This window comes from Mytilus trossulus, chromosome 2 (genome assembly GCF_036588685.1).
Source record: "Mytilus trossulus isolate FHL-02 chromosome 2, PNRI_Mtr1.1.1.hap1, whole genome shotgun sequence".
Classification (NCBI taxonomy): domain Eukaryota; kingdom Metazoa; phylum Mollusca; class Bivalvia; order Mytilida; family Mytilidae; genus Mytilus; species Mytilus trossulus.
Window position 1 is genome coordinate 25,325,102 of NC_086374.1, and position 18,848 is coordinate 25,343,949.

Here is an 18,848-nt window from a genome sequence, read left to right on the forward strand (position 1 = left end):
ATCATTTGCGCCAAAAATAAAACATACGATTGTGCCAATTAGAAGAAAAAAATGACTTCCCTCCACCTTTATTCTGACTTAGAACCTGCAGTTTACACGACAAATGTTTCTTTTTCTGAAACATATCTTCTTCTTACTGCTACTGCTTGAGTGTACTTCCAAAATTATTGTATGTAGTAGCTTGTAACTTCACTTTATTGTCCAAAAAACACTAAAATAGAAGGATGAAATACATAAAACAATTCAATGTCATTCTTGTGGAATACTTCTGCTCCAATACTGATACGTCTTGCGGTAGATAGTTTCAGCTCATACGTATGGTGTCATCAACATATGTGACTATAACATAATCAGCAAATGATTCTATGTTCTTCTCTTTTTTGGTATATCTTGTATTGAATATTCAGCAAAGCAAAAAGTTTTCTTCTCCCTCTGTACATGGACTGTCTAATGCACTTTAAGTCATTTCTCTCGGTAGATGCTAATCTACATGGTGAAATATCGCCGAACAAATGATACTTTTTAAGCCAAAAATATAAATACATATATATTTATGATAGATATGTACATGATGTGTACAGGTAAATTGGCGCAAACGACCTCCGAATATTGGCGCAATTGATACATTTGGAAAACAAAATTTGGCGCAAATGATACCCCTGCAAAACCGTAATTGGCGCAAAAGGATTGCTGCCAGATATACCTGGTATAGATTTTATTTTTGTTATTAATGAAGGTTGGTTTGTGCAGAAAAGGTCAAGTATATTATCTTTCCTAGTTGGAAAATCAACCATTTGTTCAATGCCTAAGTTCTTCAGCATATCTATAAATGCTTCATTCAGCTCCTCAGAATACATTGAGCCAGATATATTTTGCTCAGGCCATTTTATGTCTGGAAGGTTAAAGTCACCACCAAGCCAGAAGGTGGAATTTTTAAATTCTAACTTAAGTTCATTAATTTCAATGTTCATTTGTTTGAGATAGTCTATATCATTTTTATTTGGTGGTCTATATGCAGAAATAATAACTTAGGATTTAGTATCAGTTATATTAATTTGGGCAGCAATAAGTTCTACATTTTTGCTTTTATATACTTCTTGGCAAATAATACCTTTTTTAATGGCGATTAATACACCTCCACCTTCTTTTCCGACCCTGTAGTTTCGGAATACATCTTCAAATAGTGTGTTTGGAAAAATTTCAGAAGATAATACATCTTTGTTTAGCCAAGTTTCATTACCAATAATAATATCTGGTTTAGATGATGTTAATAAATTTTCAATTTGAGGAACTTTATTTTTACAACTTCTAAAATTAATCTGAAGAACTCTTAATGAGTTTTGTCTATTAATATTCTTATTTCTTAATTGCTTCGTCACTGGTGGTTTAGGTGATGATGTAGCAACTGGGTCTCCAAAGTTTTCATGACTATGATATCATTTATATTAAAGCTTAACATGAAGAAAAAAACCTTTTGGATAATTTTGAGCGATCGGAACATTTTTTGGATCTACCTTCATCATGAACACTAAATTCCAAACATTCGAAATTCAAGGATGTATAATTCCCAATGCACACGATGAGCTACGTCATATATATGACAAAACTCATATATGAATAATACGACCGAATATACTAGACTTATTGCTTAAAGTATCTGAGATATGAACTTGACCACCATTACTTAAAACCTTGTTTACTGATCCATGAAATGAGGTCGAGGTCAAATGAAAACTGTCTGGCGGGTATGAGGACCTTGCAAGGTTCGCACCTACCAAATATTAGTTATCCTATTACTCACAATAAGAGAGTTAATATAACAAAAAACTAAAAAACTTGTTTTTCAAGTAGTCACTGAACCATGAAAATGAGGTGAAGGACAATGGACATGTGACAGACCGTAACTTTGTAACATGAGGCATCTATATACGAAGTAAGAAGCATCCATGTTTCCCACCTTCTAAAATATTGAGAAGTTAAAGAAGTGAACTAAAACCGCCGCATCCGGCACACTATCCATATGTCAATCTTTCTGCGACAAAAGTTGCATGCTCAACAAAAGCTTGACCTTAACCAATGAAAATGAGGTCAAGCTCATATGAAACCTATCAGACTGACATGAACCCTTAAAGTCATTCCATACATCACACTGCTTCTAGTATGTGAGAAACAAACCTAATCATATAACTATAATCTTGATCACTTGATCAATGAATTGAGGTAGATGTCAAGTGAATCCTGTCAGACAGACATGTTGACATGACAAGTAACCCATGTACCAATATGATTATCCTATTACTTAGAATTTAGAAATTCACATTACAAAAAAAATCTTCTATTTATTTTTTCAAGCAGTCGCTGACCCGTCAAGGACATTGGAGATGAGACAGACAGAAACGTAACATAATTTATCTGCATACAAGATATGAAGCATCCAGGTCTACTACCTAATGAAATACAAAGCTTTAAACAAAGTTTATGCCACCACAACTGGATAGTAAAGCCTACGAGCAAGACAATAAACTACGTTTAAGGACATCATCTCCAATCAAAAATATGCTCCATAGAACACCATGACTCACTCAAACTGTATTTCCATGTTTAGTGAACTGTGAAATCTGGGTCATCACACTAATTTGGCATTCATTTTAATAGCTTGCACCACAATGAACATGTGTATGAATTTTCAAGCTGAAATTACCTCAAGGTGAAATACCTGAAGCCAAAAATTAAACTTGATACAGGAGGACAAAAAAATGAACAGAAATGAAACAAATTTCTACCTCATGTATAATACCCTGAAGATCATTGGGAACCAATAAAATTGAGAACGGAAATGGGGAACGTGTCAAAGAGACAACAACCCGACCAAATAAAAAAACAACAGCAGGTCACCTACATGTCTTCAATGTAGCGAGAAATTCCCGCACCCGGAGTCATCCTTCAGCTGGCCCCCAAACAAGCTTGGTTACAGTTAGTTTCATGGATTCACTAACGCAAAGTGGTAGCAATAGGTCAAAGAGACAGACAAGATATAAAGTAAAGCAAACAAGGGAATTGACAATATGTTGCTGTAATTCTTGCCCAAAATATTTATCTCTGATAATATCTATTGGTGAATTAATTGTATATACCACATCTCCTTATTTTTATATATCTTTATCTTTTGTGTCATGTGTTGTTTCTTGAAAAACAATTTGGTTATATTGGAATATATTTGAAAGCATTGGAAGATCAATCTGTTATATTGGCCTCTACTTTGTATGTCTACACATTTGTGATGCTTGTCATTTATCTACCAATTTTACAATTCAACTTTGTACTTGTTTGGCTTTATAAATATTTTGATATGAGCGTCACTATTGAGTCTTATGTATATGAAACTCGTGTGTGGCATACTAAATTATAATCCTGATACCTTTGATAACTATTGTATATTATCTACCAATGATGCACATCTTACAACCTGCAGTTTTTTATAGTGCGACACATTCATCAGATGGTAAATAAACCACTGACTGTCTTCAAAAGAAAACACTGGCTTGATCAACTGTGTGAATTTCTAGACAACAGTCGAAGCTTCTATATATAAACAATTATATATCATTCTTAACATGTACAATTAAAAACACAATTTGTCTTAAATTTTATTGTCTATAATGCTACAATATGGATATTAAATTAAAATACAAATGCAATTCAAGATAGATTGATATCTATTTTATTCTTTAATTAGATTAAAATGATTATTTCTTATGTACAAAAAATCATGATAAAAAACTTTTGCCATGTAAAACCTTCATGCAACTATCAAGAGTTTGCAAGCAATGAAGAATCATATATCACTTGGATCAAATCCTTTATTAGAAAATGTAGATTTTATTACAGTTTAATCAATTAGTGAATAATTTTATCCTCAATAGTGAGTTTTTATTATAAATAAAATGTTATTAAAATGAAGAGTATATTTACTTTTAACTAATATAAATACATAAAACTTGCTATTTTAAATAAAATACTTTATGTGTAAAGTTTTAAACTACTAATTATGTTGTTAACCTTTCCCATATACAAGTGTCAGGACAGATTATTAGTTTTCCAAAATTATAAATGTTTGTGGGCATTATATTCTGACATTACACATTATTTTTGTGACAATAAATTTATAAAAGTCTGATCAGTCATTGTAACCCCTACATTTTCACATGAATGAAATATATTAGTCTATGCAAATGACAGCAAAATTTCAAATTACAAATGTCAACAAAAGCAGCTGGAATATTATATCAGCTTTTTCAACAGTATATGCAAATTTGGTGTCTGGAGTCTACACATTTAATATAAATATGACAGTCAAAAAGTAAGAAACCTTGAAATATTATTCCTTTTCTGATGCCAAATCGGATTAATTTTCATGTTTTACAGAGAATATAGAAAATTTAATATACCTTTTTATACAGAAACCAATTTATTTGTACCTAGCGAAATTTAAAACTGCAAAATTAAACAAGAGTTCACAATGAAATGTCTTGCCTTCAGCATTACTTGTATACATTTTCAAAATAAAATTCAATAATACTTGTTTGACATTCATGTTCATTATTTATAATACTCATGTGCCAAATACTGAATCTCTTTCATGTATATGAAGGAAAGCAACTAACCAACAAAAATATCTGATGAAGGAGCTAAAAAAATGGCCAACAACATATATATCTGTCAGATGTATATATATTAATAGCAATTTCATTTACTAAGTACTTAATACTGTTGACCTGTATGAACAATTTCAGAGAAATACCTGTGACCCTAAATTGGATTGTGAAAATGAGGTCAATTAAAATGACAGATATGCAGATGCCTACTCTTAAAAAAAGAACCAAACACCCTTTGTACTAGTTTAATCTGTCATGCCTAGTTACCAAGTAAGACCAAATCAAAACCATTGGACTGTAATAAAAGGTCAAGGCCATATTACATGACATGCTCATAACAACCACTCAAAACCATATACTAATGACCTGTCAGGAACAGAATTACTCATAAGAAAGAGCAAGCTGACAGCAATGGCATTTAGGAAGGTTAAATGTCATGGTTCAATAACCTGAAGTCAATTTTTTCTGATAAGAAGCCCACATAAAATAGTTGTTAACTTGGGTGAGGAATGGAATGAAAGGAAAAAAAACAGACAGCAGGTGAAAGAGAAACAACTAAATAAGCATATGTACAGAAGCAAGTTAATTTTTCACAAAGCAGGTATATTTAAAGTAGGATATAATAATGTTGTTAATGGTGGTGGACAAAGAATCAAATATATGTCAAGTGTAATACTCCATTCTATACAAATTATTTGATGAAGTGATTACTTTCATTAAAATAACAAAAATTTCAATACTTTCTTAGAAAATTTTAGATAGATTTACTGTCTGCAATACATTCTATGATAAATACAAATGTGCATACACATCTACATATGAAAACAACATAAGTTAATTCATGAATACATTTCATTAAAAAGCACTCTTTTATAACAAAATAAAAAACATTCTTCAAAATACACTACACATAAAAGGCATAAACTGATGTCAAAATGATATTCATGTAAAATAGTGAAAAAAGGTGTACTCACTAACAATTTAAAAAAAATAAAGACTTGCAGAAGCAGATAACTGAGATAATAAGATTATTTGGAATAAAAGAAAAAAATATTACTGTCCTTGTCCTGCTTATCATATCTTGTGTAAAGCAAACCCACAAAAACACATACTTAACCATATTTTGGCATAGGAATATTTGTAAAAATCTATAAAATCATATACTCCATTCATTATCATAAATCATTCATTTTTGAAAAAGGTTAATTTTAATTTTATTTGGTTTAAACCAGTTCTAGAAAACTGAATTCAAAAGTAGTAGTTCAGGAATCAAAACTTTCTAATAGAGAAATATATAAAAAGAAATTAATTGATCTCACATGAAAATCTATGCAAGATCAGTTAAGTCAGTGTTAATTCTGTGAAATTTCTTATCAAAACAAAGACATAAATGCATACAAAGTTTTGTACAATTCTGAAATGCTGCCCATTTGCGTATACTTTGTCCCAAGTGAGTGTTTTTTCTTTTTCTATAAATGATGGTGGCAGTCACTTTAAATGGCACTAAGGATATTAAATATCTACAAGGATTACAAATATATCAATTTTAAAGACTTAAGACATCTTTCAAACAATCCAGATAAGTTTGGATTAGGAAATTATTTGTGAGAGATTTTTAATCCCACACAGAATTTATCATGATTTATAACAGTTTATGGCTCTTATAAGAGATTTTTATTGCATCATTATCAAAGAATTTCATTCACCCATCTACAAAAATCACCTTTGTACATTGACATTATCATGTATTATAAACAGTTTTAAATCTAATCTATATTTTCTTCTTCATGTCTTTGTTTATACTCCTCAATTGTTTTGTGAATAGTTTCTGAGTTGTATTTACATTTAACACCGCCACAGGCACATGTGAATTGTTTCCATTTTATCATCCAAAACTTCTCACCATAGTCAAACCTGTAAAATACAAACAAACAAGAACTGTTTAATGAATTCATAAATGAATACCCTTGTCTTGAAAAATGAATAATCCCCCTTTTAAATGTTGGGGAAAGGATTACTTTCCTATATGCGCATTCTTGATATAGTGAAAGTAGGTATCTATAACAGTTTAATATTTTCATCAACATCTGTATATCTGTAAAGAAGAAGTTACACTTATGAGAATTTGTAATATTTGAATTTTATAAACTTGATTATCTCCCCTTTAACAAATTGGACTGTGATGATGACAACCTCATGTAATGTTTTACAATCATGTGAAGTTTCTGCAATCTCAGTCTCGCTGTTCAAACAATCTGGACAGATACATGAGAGGAAATTTTCTCTATTCAATTACTTTCTATTGAATGTACCTGAACCAAGTTCATTTTTAGGGGTTTTCCTGATGCTGCTTCCAGTTTTTTATACTTGTTGTTAAGTGTTACATAACGCTAAAATTTCCGATCAATTTTATTACTTTAACAAGTCATACCAGCAAGCTGGCTTAAATAAATGAAATAAGAGTTTTACCCTAATTCCTCATTGGCTTTGATATCCCTTGATGAGAAGAAACAGATTCTAGGGAATCTCAGATCTTGATGGTCCACAAATACTTTAACTGGAATGATGTTTGGTTCACAAAGATGGTTAATAAATCTACTTATGTTACCATATCTACGTGCATCAATACAGTAGGTATCACCATCCTGAAAATAGAAAAAAATCTTATTAGTATTACAATCTCATCAATGTATAAAAGATTTTAAAAAATCATACTATAATGGATTTAGTTCTAATGAATAGCTGTGCCAGGACCAGATGTTGCAAATTGTTGCAAGTATACAATGGAATATTGTAGAAATCTTTATATCAGTAGTCATTGCAACAGCCTATCAGAAAAACTTGGAAGGAGAAAATCCTTGAACATGTCCTCTTTTTTTTTTAACTTAAAAGCTAGCTTATCATCAATCCAAATGATATAGTTTTAAGAAAAGTGAACTATGCATTAACTAGTGCATGACATGTCAAATATTGCTTTCAAAATTTCTATACCAAAATATGTTCCATTTAAGACAGGCATATAAATATGCATCATACTCCCTGTTTAATTCAAAACTAAGTCAAGTACCATGCATTCATAAATTGTGAAGATTTCATTTATGGTACTAATAAAGCTACTCAAATTGAATTTACATCAATAAATGCAAGCAGTTGATTTTATCATTCAGTGTAAAATTAAGTCTCTCAGACTATTATTTAATATATTCTTACTCTGTTGTCCAGGTCAAATAAGTAGGAGTCATCTTCTCTACTGTCTGCCTCAGAATCCGATAATAATTCTCCAATATACCTAAAATTACATAATAATAGTTTTAAATTATCTTTTATTTTTATTTTCAACTAATTGCATTAAAATACCATAAATGATTCTAATGTTTCAAAATTTGATGTACCTTGACCTGGTTATCAAATCAAGCAGTTACAATAATCAAGAGCGTTTTAGTATGTTAGAACACTTTTATTTCAGATAAGGGTGAAGGTTGGTACCTATTTAAAGGTTAATCCTGTTGCATTTTTAGCACCTGCCCTTTAAAGTCAGGAATCTGATGTTCAGATGTTGTCGTTTGTTGATGTAGTTCACAAATGTTTTCTTGGTTTTTTTAAATAGATTACACTGTTCTGTTGATTTTCCTGTTAGTATGATTTTACACTAGTCATTTTTGAGGCTTTATAGCTTGCTGTTTGATGTTGAAGACCGTACTTTGATCTATAAATATTTATTTTTACAAATTTTGACTTGGATGGAGAGTTGTCTCAATGGCACTCATACCACATCTTATTATGTCTAAGAAGTATTTTTTTAGTTTTATTTGACATTCCTTTGTATAACTGATCATATTTCTTTTACTTAGTTACTCTGAAAGCTAAATTGATTGGTAGTTGAAAGCATTTGGTTCGGATAATCATATCTCAATTATTGGCATGAGTTTGTGTAGTCACACATTTGACCTACTCACAAATGCTGAACATTTTTGATAAATAAACTATGAAAATAAGGCATACTTACTCGCAAATAAAAGATCCTTTAGGTATATCTAACAAAGTAATAACTCCCCAGCCCCGACCATTTGTTCTTATTAATTTCATTCGACATCTGAAAAATAGTTTCATAACATTTATTGTATTATTTGGTTTCTTACTATCAAAACTAATCAAAACATGCACTAATGTGAGCTTTGTGAAATAAATGATTCAATTTTTCTACTGTAAAATATTGAAACAGATGTAATAAAATTGTTAATCTTCACATATCTAATAGGGTAAGGCTGGTGTACATTACTACAACAGTAAGGTAGGTAAAATTGGGTTTTGTTTAGACCAGCAGCAATATTGTATCTTGGGATTCCTCGCTTTAAGAATTTGGATAACAGGAAGTTGATGAGCGATGAATCTGAAAACACATCATACAGTAAAGCATGATAATTTTTTCAGATTTTTTTAGCTTTGATTTGTAGTTCTCAATTTGATTAAAATTTTAAACATAGTAGTTATGTGTTACTGAATACTTTATAGAATACATAAGTATTCAGAAGATAAAAAATTGAAGACCAATAAAGCTGGAACTAAATGAACAAGGAAAACTATTATCACTTGAATGCTTATTAATAATTTATCAGTGAGCTCTAATTTATAGTTCCATAAAATAAAAAGTGACAAAAAATTTCCTACATGGCAATTATGTGTAAGAATAAATATGTATCTTAAACCGGAAATTGAGCATTAATGAATCTGGAACCACATTAGATGGGATAGCATTTTCACATCAAGAGTGATGACAAATTTCAGATAGCTCCAAATTGTAGTTCTTGAGATAAAATGTGACAGAAGTTCACAGGACAGACAGGTGAACATACAGAGGTGAAACAATATACCTCAGCTCCCTCCTTCAAATGTATAATTCCATTTAGTACTTAATTGGAATAAATCTCTAAATATTCATATAGTCCAGTCAATCGAGCATTAATTTGACCATAACCTGTAAGTAATTGCAACAGATTTTTTTTTATCTTTAGCATTATACCCCAAATATACACAGAAAAAGTCCCATAAAATCTTACTTGAGGAAGACATAACAAACAACTCTAAAGGTGTTTTCATATCTTTTATCAAGCTATAATCTAGATTTTTTAATTCATTAGTTGACCATTTATTGAATTTTTGAACAGATATAATCAACACCAAATTTTCACATTAAATTTTCAAAATGGTCACAAAGCTTCAAATTGAAATTTTTTTAAAGAAAAATGCACAAAATAAAATATACTACTCATAACACTTCAGTTTAGAACATTTCATGAGCGGAAGATCATATAAATTTAGTCAATTACAAACTTATAACCCCATCAAAATATCATACTGTACATAAATTTCAAGAAAATCAACCGAAAACTGACCAAAAAGACTCATTTTTGCAGAGTTATCTCCCCTTCCAATGTTATTTCCTTAGGAAATTAAAAATGCTGATTTTGAGTTTTTCTCAAGGTAAGATTTTATGGGGACTTTTTTCTGTATTTTAAGGGCATAATGCTATAGATTAGAACTAAAACAATTTCTGTTGCAATTAGTTTGAGGCTAAATCTTAGTTTGACTGGACTAATATATTATATACATGACCTATTAATATTTAGTAAGTAACAAGACAGGAATAATTCTATAAGTATTCATATTATATACATGACCTATTACATTAAGTATGTAACAGAGAATGTCAAAACTTACGAAATTCCATTCTGAACCACTCGGTTATTACAAGTACTCCAGCATCTGCATCCAACATTACATTCAAATATCAATGGAGGCTCTGACATGTTAAATTCTGGCACTAAATGATATGTCTAAAATATAAAATATTTTCAATGTATTTTTTTTAATTTTATTACGCAATTTACAATAGAAAATATCTGATAACTTTTTTTAGCAATCAATAACACAAGTTTTTTTATGCAATTCTAATGTAATAAGGCTGTATGTTATGCAATGTATAATTATAGCCCAACTTGAATTTCAAATAAAGGCTATTCCAGAAAAAAAATGTATGGGAGGGTTGGAAGGCACATTGTATTAATAATACATGGGTGATGGGTATCAGAGCAACTTTTCACACTATAATTCTCAATTACAATTGTCTGGGTGGCGGGTGCTGACAAAAACTGACTTCCAACCCCCCATACATTTTTTTCTGGAATTGCATTAATTGAAAAACCAGATGTATGGGTTTGACAGATTCAAAGTATTTATATGTTATAACACATCACCATGAAGCTGCTGACCAAATAGGAAGTTATTTTGTTCAAGTTGTGCCAGAGAAAAATAATTGATATAGTTATTGAACAAATAGGTGAATGCAATATAGTTCCTAGTTCAAGAGTTTAAGTATTATAACAGGGTTGTCATGACATAATTATTATTTGTACTTTTACAATGTTTGCTGATACTGATTTTTGATTAAACAGTTATCGTTAAATAAGAGTCCTGCCATATGTACTCCAGCTTACCTTGTCATACCAACATCTGATACTGTTTCTACCACACACGCAATACATAGAGGAACAATCATCTGAACAACGACAACTCTGGAAAGAAAATAAGGCATACATTTATAGAATAATGCTTCTAATATATAAAACTTCTCAGCTTATATATTTACACAGGTGTTGTTTAATAACTTTTTACATTAGACGAAGCTTTCTTCTAACTGTTGTAGGCTGTAATGAACAAAATCTACCAAAGAATATAAATCAAAGCATACTACAGCCAGACCCAAATATCAAAAATCTAAATACATGGTTAGATATAGCAAAAATTAAAGAACACCAAGAATTCATTTTTTGTAAAAATCAAACACAGGAAACTCCCAAAATCAATCCCAACCTTCCTTTTATGGTCATAAACCTTGTGTTTAAATTTCATAGATTTCTATTTACTTATACTAAAGTTATGGTGCGAAAACAATATACAATTTTTTTGCAGTCGTATAAAAATTTATACCACTATAGGATTTGCTATAGCTCTAAAATGAAAAAGAACATCAATGCAGGTCCCATCATGTTGACTTTATGTCTTGTATGGTAATCTGTTGACTTTATGTCTTGTATGGTAATTTGTTGACTTTATGTCTTGTTTGTTAGTTAAGTATTAAAAATAGAAAAAAAAGACAACAACAAACTTTACCTGGAGACTACTTATAGTCCTGTTTATATGAAGATCAGCTGTTTCTACATTGGCAGTGACATACTGATAGTCTGTAGGTAAAGGTTCATCATCCGTACCATTGTATACAGGAATTGGAATGTTCTCTCTACCCATAGACACATCCCTGTAATAAACACAGAATTTATATTGTAAAACATCTCCAAAAATGTTTGGCCTCTGAAAAAATAACAGTTATTCATTTCATTTATAATGATTTTATCAATATGCTCAACCGGTCAGGGCAATGTCAATTAAATTTTCTGAATTAAGATGCCAACAAATATTAAAGACCTAGTACTGTAATCACCTGTGTATTAACTTTTCTGTTCTTCCAGTACGACTAGCAGCAAAGCCTTTCAATTGTTTATTGACTTTTAGAGCAAGACAAACTTGACTGTCCTCATCTAAACAACACTGTATTGGACTATCATTTTCACTATTTCTCAACTCAACATCAGCACCTCTTGCTAAAAATAACCTGCAATACAGACAGAAAAATACTTCTGTACAAAGGCAACATGATTTATCTATATTGTAAGGAATGGGGAAGCAATATTTTGCTTTTATGTTCAAATTAAATTTACGCTTTTATTTTTATTTTAACATTATCAATAGCAAATTGCTTACCAAGTTTATATTCTATTTTTGTATTATCTCTTTCTAATCAACTCTCAATCTTAATATAAGCTGAATCAAAATGGTGTCATGGTAGATGATAAATGCTTTCTTTGAATCCTATTAGCAATTTTGTAGGGAACAATAAAGGATTACCAATCTTAAGTTTGAAATGAAGATTTCCCTGCTGCAATAAGCTGATATGGGTAATATGCAGATGTTAACACTGAATATTAAAGTGTGACAAACCTATCCAATACTTACACAACACATTCATAGTGATTCTGTCTTGCTGCAATATGTCTAAAAATACATATAAAACAGGAATTAACTAAGAATTAATTCTATTTATCTAGTGAAATGATTATAAATTTCATACAGACAATTTTGCAAACATGTTTAACCCAGCCATGTTCTATATGTGCCTGTCAAAATGGAGAGGCCTGTTAATTGTTATTCAGTGGTTCTCATCTGATGCTGTATATCAAATTGTTTTTTGGTTTACTGTTTTGAAAATATGTTTGGTTATTTTACCGTTTTGAATTGTTTCAGAGCTTTTATAGCTTGCTTTGTGGTTTGGATTTTACTCATAGTTGAAGACCATACAGTAAACTTAAGTTGCAAACATATATGTCTTTTGGTCTCTGTTGGAGAGTTGTCTCATTGGCATTCATACCAAATCTTCTTATTTTAGTCAACCTACACTTAAATGAAGATTTCATATAGCAGCAGTGTCATTAGCATTTCAGGAAGGTATGATTTCAGAAATGCCAAAACAAATCTGTACAGAAAACCATTTGTAACAAACCGTTGTAATTTAGTTTATGAGTTCATTGGTTTTATGGCAGCTAGAATGTTTATCAAGACCAGGGCTTCCAAAACGGTCATATATTCCGGTCATTTGTATAATGTCCGGTAAAAGACCGGCTGGGAAAAGCATGAAACGGTCATATACTTTTTAGTTTTCAAGGCTTTTTCGGTCATTTTAATATAATTCACGATCTTTTTGACCCAACATTTTGCCTTTAACAGCCATACATTTCCGGTCATAAAAGTGACATGTTGATTAATTACTATCAAAACAACCCTTACTTCAATACTTTCTAATTTTAATCACGGCTAATTAGTTGTTGGACAGCTGAAAACTACCTGTTCAGGTGACAGGTAAACTAATTTTAGTACCGGACATCGTATAAATTAATCTGTCCATTCACAATTACTTTCGTACATTTCAGCGGTTTGTATCTAATTGATTTAGTCCAAAAGATCAAATTTATAATAAATTCATTTATAAACTTGATTTCTTGAAACATTTAAAAAGGTTTTACATGAAAAAATCGTTAGAACTACGTTGTATGAACAAGAACACGTGTGCGCATGTGCAGAGGTGGGAAATTCAATTATGCATCCTACATGTCTTCAAAATTCTAAAACTATCATTGATACCTGTACCTAATGTTCATTTCAAGTATTTTGTTGAAGAAATAACGTGGAAAGAGCTTCTTTGCTCAGTCGTGCTATGTAAAAGTACACGGATTTTACGTATCCGTTAATGGTCCATGTTTTACCATTGTCAAGTCAACATCCGGTTTTGAAAAATGTGACTTTAAAAACGAAAATAAAGTTCTTGACAACGTCATTATGCACAATTAAAGAGTCTAATGCAGATATGAGCACGCTGATGTGCACACTTTGAATGATGCAATGCCAATTTTAACAGTTTATGTCAGAACATCAAATTCATATCAAAGTAAAGTTTAATATCGTTTTTAATCTAATGTCAATCATTGGGATGGCCATCTGATTACCATAATTGCCTTTTGTGACTTAGTCTTGGGGATTAAAATTCGGATCAGATATAAAATGTCCGGCTGGCTCAGAAAATTTTTGGAAGCCCTGATCAAGACCCATCTGCAAACGAATGCAAATGATCTTCTTGGCTTTTTTTTTTAGGAACCTTATTGCAGCTAGAATGTTTATCAAGACCCATCTACAAACGCACACTAATGATCTTTTTGGCTTGTTTATTAAGAGCCTTATTGCAGCTAGAATGTTTATCAAGACCCATTGCAAACTAACACTAATGATCTTTTTGGCTTGTTTTTTTAAGAGCCTTACTTTGCCTATCAATTATGGTAAATAATTAACACACTGAACTATACAAACAATATGTGGTGTCCACCTATATAATTTTTAAAACTTACAATGGTCTATCTCCATGTTCATTTGGAGCATCTAACATACAGCCACCATTTAAAAACATTTCACAAATATCTACACTGCCGGAATATGCTGCCCAATGTAAACTAGTGTTTTCTTCCTAAAATAGATACACATTTTTCTTATGTTTTGGAATACACTTTAGATACAAAGGGTATTATGGATTAATATATCACTGGAATGAGCCAAAAAGAGGTGAAGTGAAATAAAAATTTGGAGATCTTGGATTCAGAAATGCAAATTAATGTTGAAAGGCTAAAGGTTTTTTAAAATTACATTTGCCAAGTTGAAGCTTAAAATCTTAATACTGTATTCAAAATACCATTATAATTTCATGTTAACCTATTAATCAATACATGTTTCATCCCCAACCTAAAATAATAGAAAACTTAGTGCTTACTTTATCTTTTAGTGTGGACTGAGCTCCTTGGTTGAGAAGAAATTTAACTGTAGAAACTAACTTATGTTCTGATGCCCAGATAATGGGAGTCCAGCCACCATCATCCTACAATGTTAATAAAATGTTTGTTATATCCATTTCTGTTTGATTAAACACAATATTTTGAGTCATCAAACATTTAAATTAAGAAGTTGCACTAAATGTCTTACTAAGCATACGCCCTTTATAAATTTGCAGTATCCAAAAAAAAAAATTTACTGATTCAAAAAGTTACTACATGTTACAACTAAATGTATTAAAGTTCATTTAACATAAATAGAAATTAGAAATTCAAGGTATCAGCTATCAGGAAGTAAGATATCTGAAAAAAGCTCACAAATTACATCTCATCAATGTCAAGAGGGCAACCAAATATGTATTCCTCTTTTGTCATTTGGTCTTTATGCATAATTGTCACAAAAACAACCTTATCACATCTGCTAACTTTGTGTATGTACACATATATAAACTATTTCTTAAATTAGCATAGTTTCACTTTGCTTAACATTTTTTTCACTTTTACATTAATTCATATCTGCTAAATAAGAACCTATATTCTTTCGGTGAAACTTGAAATCTGAATCAAAATTGTAATTTGGCAATATTTTTAAAAGTTCACACAATAAGGAATTGTGAACTTTGTTTCAATTTAATCTGACAATAACTTCATGTTAAATGTCTTAACCTAAAAATGAACTACTGTAAATTCAGAAATTATTGCGTGCATTTATTATTGCGATTTTGTCATTTTAGACTTGAATGCGATTCTAATTTTTACGATTTTGAGAAAAATCCTGTTATTCCATATAAAATATTTCAAAATGCGAGTTTAAATTATTGTGTATACGACTCTGGCGCATTTTTCAAAATAATAAAAACCTCGTATTAATTACTGAATTTACAGTAGTTTATCAACATTGCATATCAATGTTCATTAGCTGTGAAAATATGCATCAAAACCATATCATATAGTTTAGAAAATCCTCATCATAAAAGAAAATATGTACCTAGTTTAATGTTGATATGAATGCAACTTAGTCATAAACAGCCTAGACTAATAATGGACAGACAAAACATAATGCCCCTTAAATATAGAGGCCAGGGCACGAAATTTCATTGACTTCAGGAGAAATTCTAAGGGCCGTTTTATAAAACATACATGGGACCCAGGGAAGCAACTTAAATTTGCCACTATGGCTGGATGCAAAATATTGTGTTGAACAGGTTAAAAATTATGCAGGACTCTAAATCACTTCTATGGTAGGTCACTCCATATTCAAAGTGCCTTCCCTGGGTACCATGTGTTTCTATGGAACAGTCTTAAGGAAATTTGTCTGTTTATTGATTGTATGTTGATATCAGTCTTTTTTGTCCTGACCTTGCTGTCTCATTGATGTTTAATCCACACCTACATTTATAAAGTCAGTATCCACATGTTACTTACCTGTATATTAATATCTATTTCACCTGTATCCAGCAGGATTTTTATCACATTATTGTGTCCAGCCTTTGCAGCATAATGTATCACAGTCATACCATCATCAGCCTAAGATAGAAAACATTGCAAAAAATTCAAACATTTTCCTATTTCTTTAAACACAAACATGCATTATCAAACTACTATTGACATTTAAATGCAGATAGTATAGCCATTTAAATTAATAATTATCACCATATCAATATTTGAACAAGAAATTGCATGGTTTACGTATATTTTTTGTTGTTGCATTTATATTTTGTTAAACCTGGAAAAAAGGCTCAAAATTATAACTGACAGAGCAGAGACAAATGAACACCATGTAAATGAGATTTGCCAATGCTTATATATATCAACTACCATTATGGTTCCCCTTAAAGGTTACTAGGCATAAATAAAAATGTCAACTACAAAAAAGTTTCAAAATCAATAGACCAAGACTAACAGGGTAGAGCAAAATAACCTCCATGGAAATGAGACTTGCAAAACCATATACAACTGTGATTAAAATATCATAGACTTAAACTGATTTAATCAGTAATTCTTAACATGTAAACTATGCAAAAGTCCACGACTTAGGGGGCAGTGTCAAATTATCACCATTGAAATGAGATGTGCTATTGCTTCTAAAACTGCAAATCAAATATAATTAGCTGAACATTGGTGGTTCACCTAAAAATGATATAATCACAAACTTGGAAACAGCTTGTCTATGCCTTTGCAGAGGCAAGACAAAAATAAACACATAAAAGATGATAATGGCAAAGTTTTGTTTAACCGACAAATTAGTTTCAGAAGAGCTATTTGACAAGTCTGTGAAATTGGATATGCAATATGGTGAGAATTTGCAAATTACCAATTCATATGTATGTATGATAATGATTTTAGAAGATACATATATTTAATGAAAACCTTACCCTAGCATTCACATCTGCTTTAATTTTCAGTAAGTATTTCACCAAAGATTCATGATTATTTTCTGCTGCATACATTAATGGAGTTTTCAGGAACTGATCTGTAACATTAATTGAAGCTCCAGCCTGCATAAATGAAAAAATGTGAAATAAGAATTATTGTTTTTATTATAGATGTGATTCAACAACCCTTATGTATACATGAGTATAATTCCAAATACGTCAGATTTTTTATGTGTGTGTTGGGAAGGGTTATTTTTCAGAGTTAAATATAAACTTCAATTGATGAAGTCATTTTAAAATACTTTAATATATGTCTTTAGTAAATAGTGATTGTATTTAGATGACTAAATCTTAATAAAGGTGACAATATATAAATATATGCCTTCATAATAGTAATATTTAACAAATTTCATGATTCTTTAAATATTCTCAGTAACAATCCAAGTAAAGAAAACATTATTAAATACCTGCATGTTGAAATCATTGTTCAATTTTAAAGATTAGTAAAACTAGAGGCTCTTAAGAGCCTGTGTCGCTCACCTTGGTTTATGTGAATATTAAACAAAGGAAGCAGATGGATTCATGACAAAATTGTGTTTTGGTGATGGTGATGTGTTTGTAAATCTTACTGTAATAAACTGTCTTGCTGCTTACAATTATCTCTATCTATAATGAACTTGGCCCAGTAGTTTCAGTGGAAAATGTTAATAAAAATTTACCAATTTTATGAAAAGTGTTAAAAATTGACTATAAAGGACAATTACTCCTTAGGGGGTCAATTGACCATTTTGGTTATGTTGACTTATTTGTCAATCCTACTTTGCTGAACATTATTGATGTTTACAGTTTATCTCTATCTATAATAATATTCAAGATAATAACAAAAAACAGCAAAATTTCCTTAAAATTACCAATTCAGGGGCAGCAACCCAACAAAGGGTTGTCCGATTCGTCTGAAAATATCAGGGCAGATAGATCTTGACCTGATAAACAATTAAACCCCAGTCAGATTTGCTCTAAATGTTTTGGTTTTTGAGTTATAAGCCAAAAACTGCATTTTACCCCTATGTTCTATTTTTAGCCATGGCGGCCATCTTGGTTGGTTGACCGATTCACGCCACACATTTTCTAAACTAGATACCCCAATAATGATTGTGGCCAAGTTTGGATTAATTTGGCCCAAAAGTTTCAGAGGAGAAGATTTTTGTAAAAGATATCTTAGATTTACGAAAAATGGTAAAAAATTGACTATAAAGGGCAATAACTCCTAAAGGGGTCAACTGACCATTTCGGTCATGTTGACTTATTTGTTAATCTTACTTTGATGAACATTA

The 18,848-nt window shown here is 30.7% G+C and overlaps 1 protein-coding gene across 2 annotated transcripts in view; it reads right to left on the bottom strand.

The window, feature by feature from the left end:
* Positions 1 to 3,634: 3,634 nt before the first annotated feature.
* Positions 3,635 to 18,848, bottom strand: part of LOC134706830 (histone-lysine N-methyltransferase EHMT2-like) — a 33,638-nt gene continuing 18,424 nt past the window's right edge. For both annotated transcript variants that reach the window (XM_063566134.1, XM_063566135.1), the window contains exons 13-25: positions 17,515 to 17,637; positions 16,565 to 16,666; positions 15,082 to 15,186; positions 14,666 to 14,781; positions 12,726 to 12,764; positions 12,154 to 12,324; positions 11,826 to 11,970; positions 11,150 to 11,227; positions 10,374 to 10,489; positions 8,662 to 8,748; positions 7,866 to 7,944; positions 7,125 to 7,300; positions 3,635 to 6,569 (exon numbers count right to left, since the gene is read on the bottom strand). In XM_063566134.1, coding sequence (XP_063422204.1) covers positions 6,422 to 6,569; positions 7,125 to 7,300; positions 7,866 to 7,944; positions 8,662 to 8,748; positions 10,374 to 10,489; positions 11,150 to 11,227; positions 11,826 to 11,970; positions 12,154 to 12,324; positions 12,726 to 12,764; positions 14,666 to 14,781; positions 15,082 to 15,186; positions 16,565 to 16,666; positions 17,515 to 17,637 — 1,485 coding nt within the window. In that variant the 3' untranslated portion in view covers positions 3,635 to 6,421. The remainder of the gene's footprint in view (positions 6,570 to 7,124; positions 7,301 to 7,865; positions 7,945 to 8,661; positions 8,749 to 10,373; positions 10,490 to 11,149; positions 11,228 to 11,825; positions 11,971 to 12,153; positions 12,325 to 12,725; positions 12,765 to 14,665; positions 14,782 to 15,081; positions 15,187 to 16,564; positions 16,667 to 17,514; positions 17,638 to 18,848) is intronic.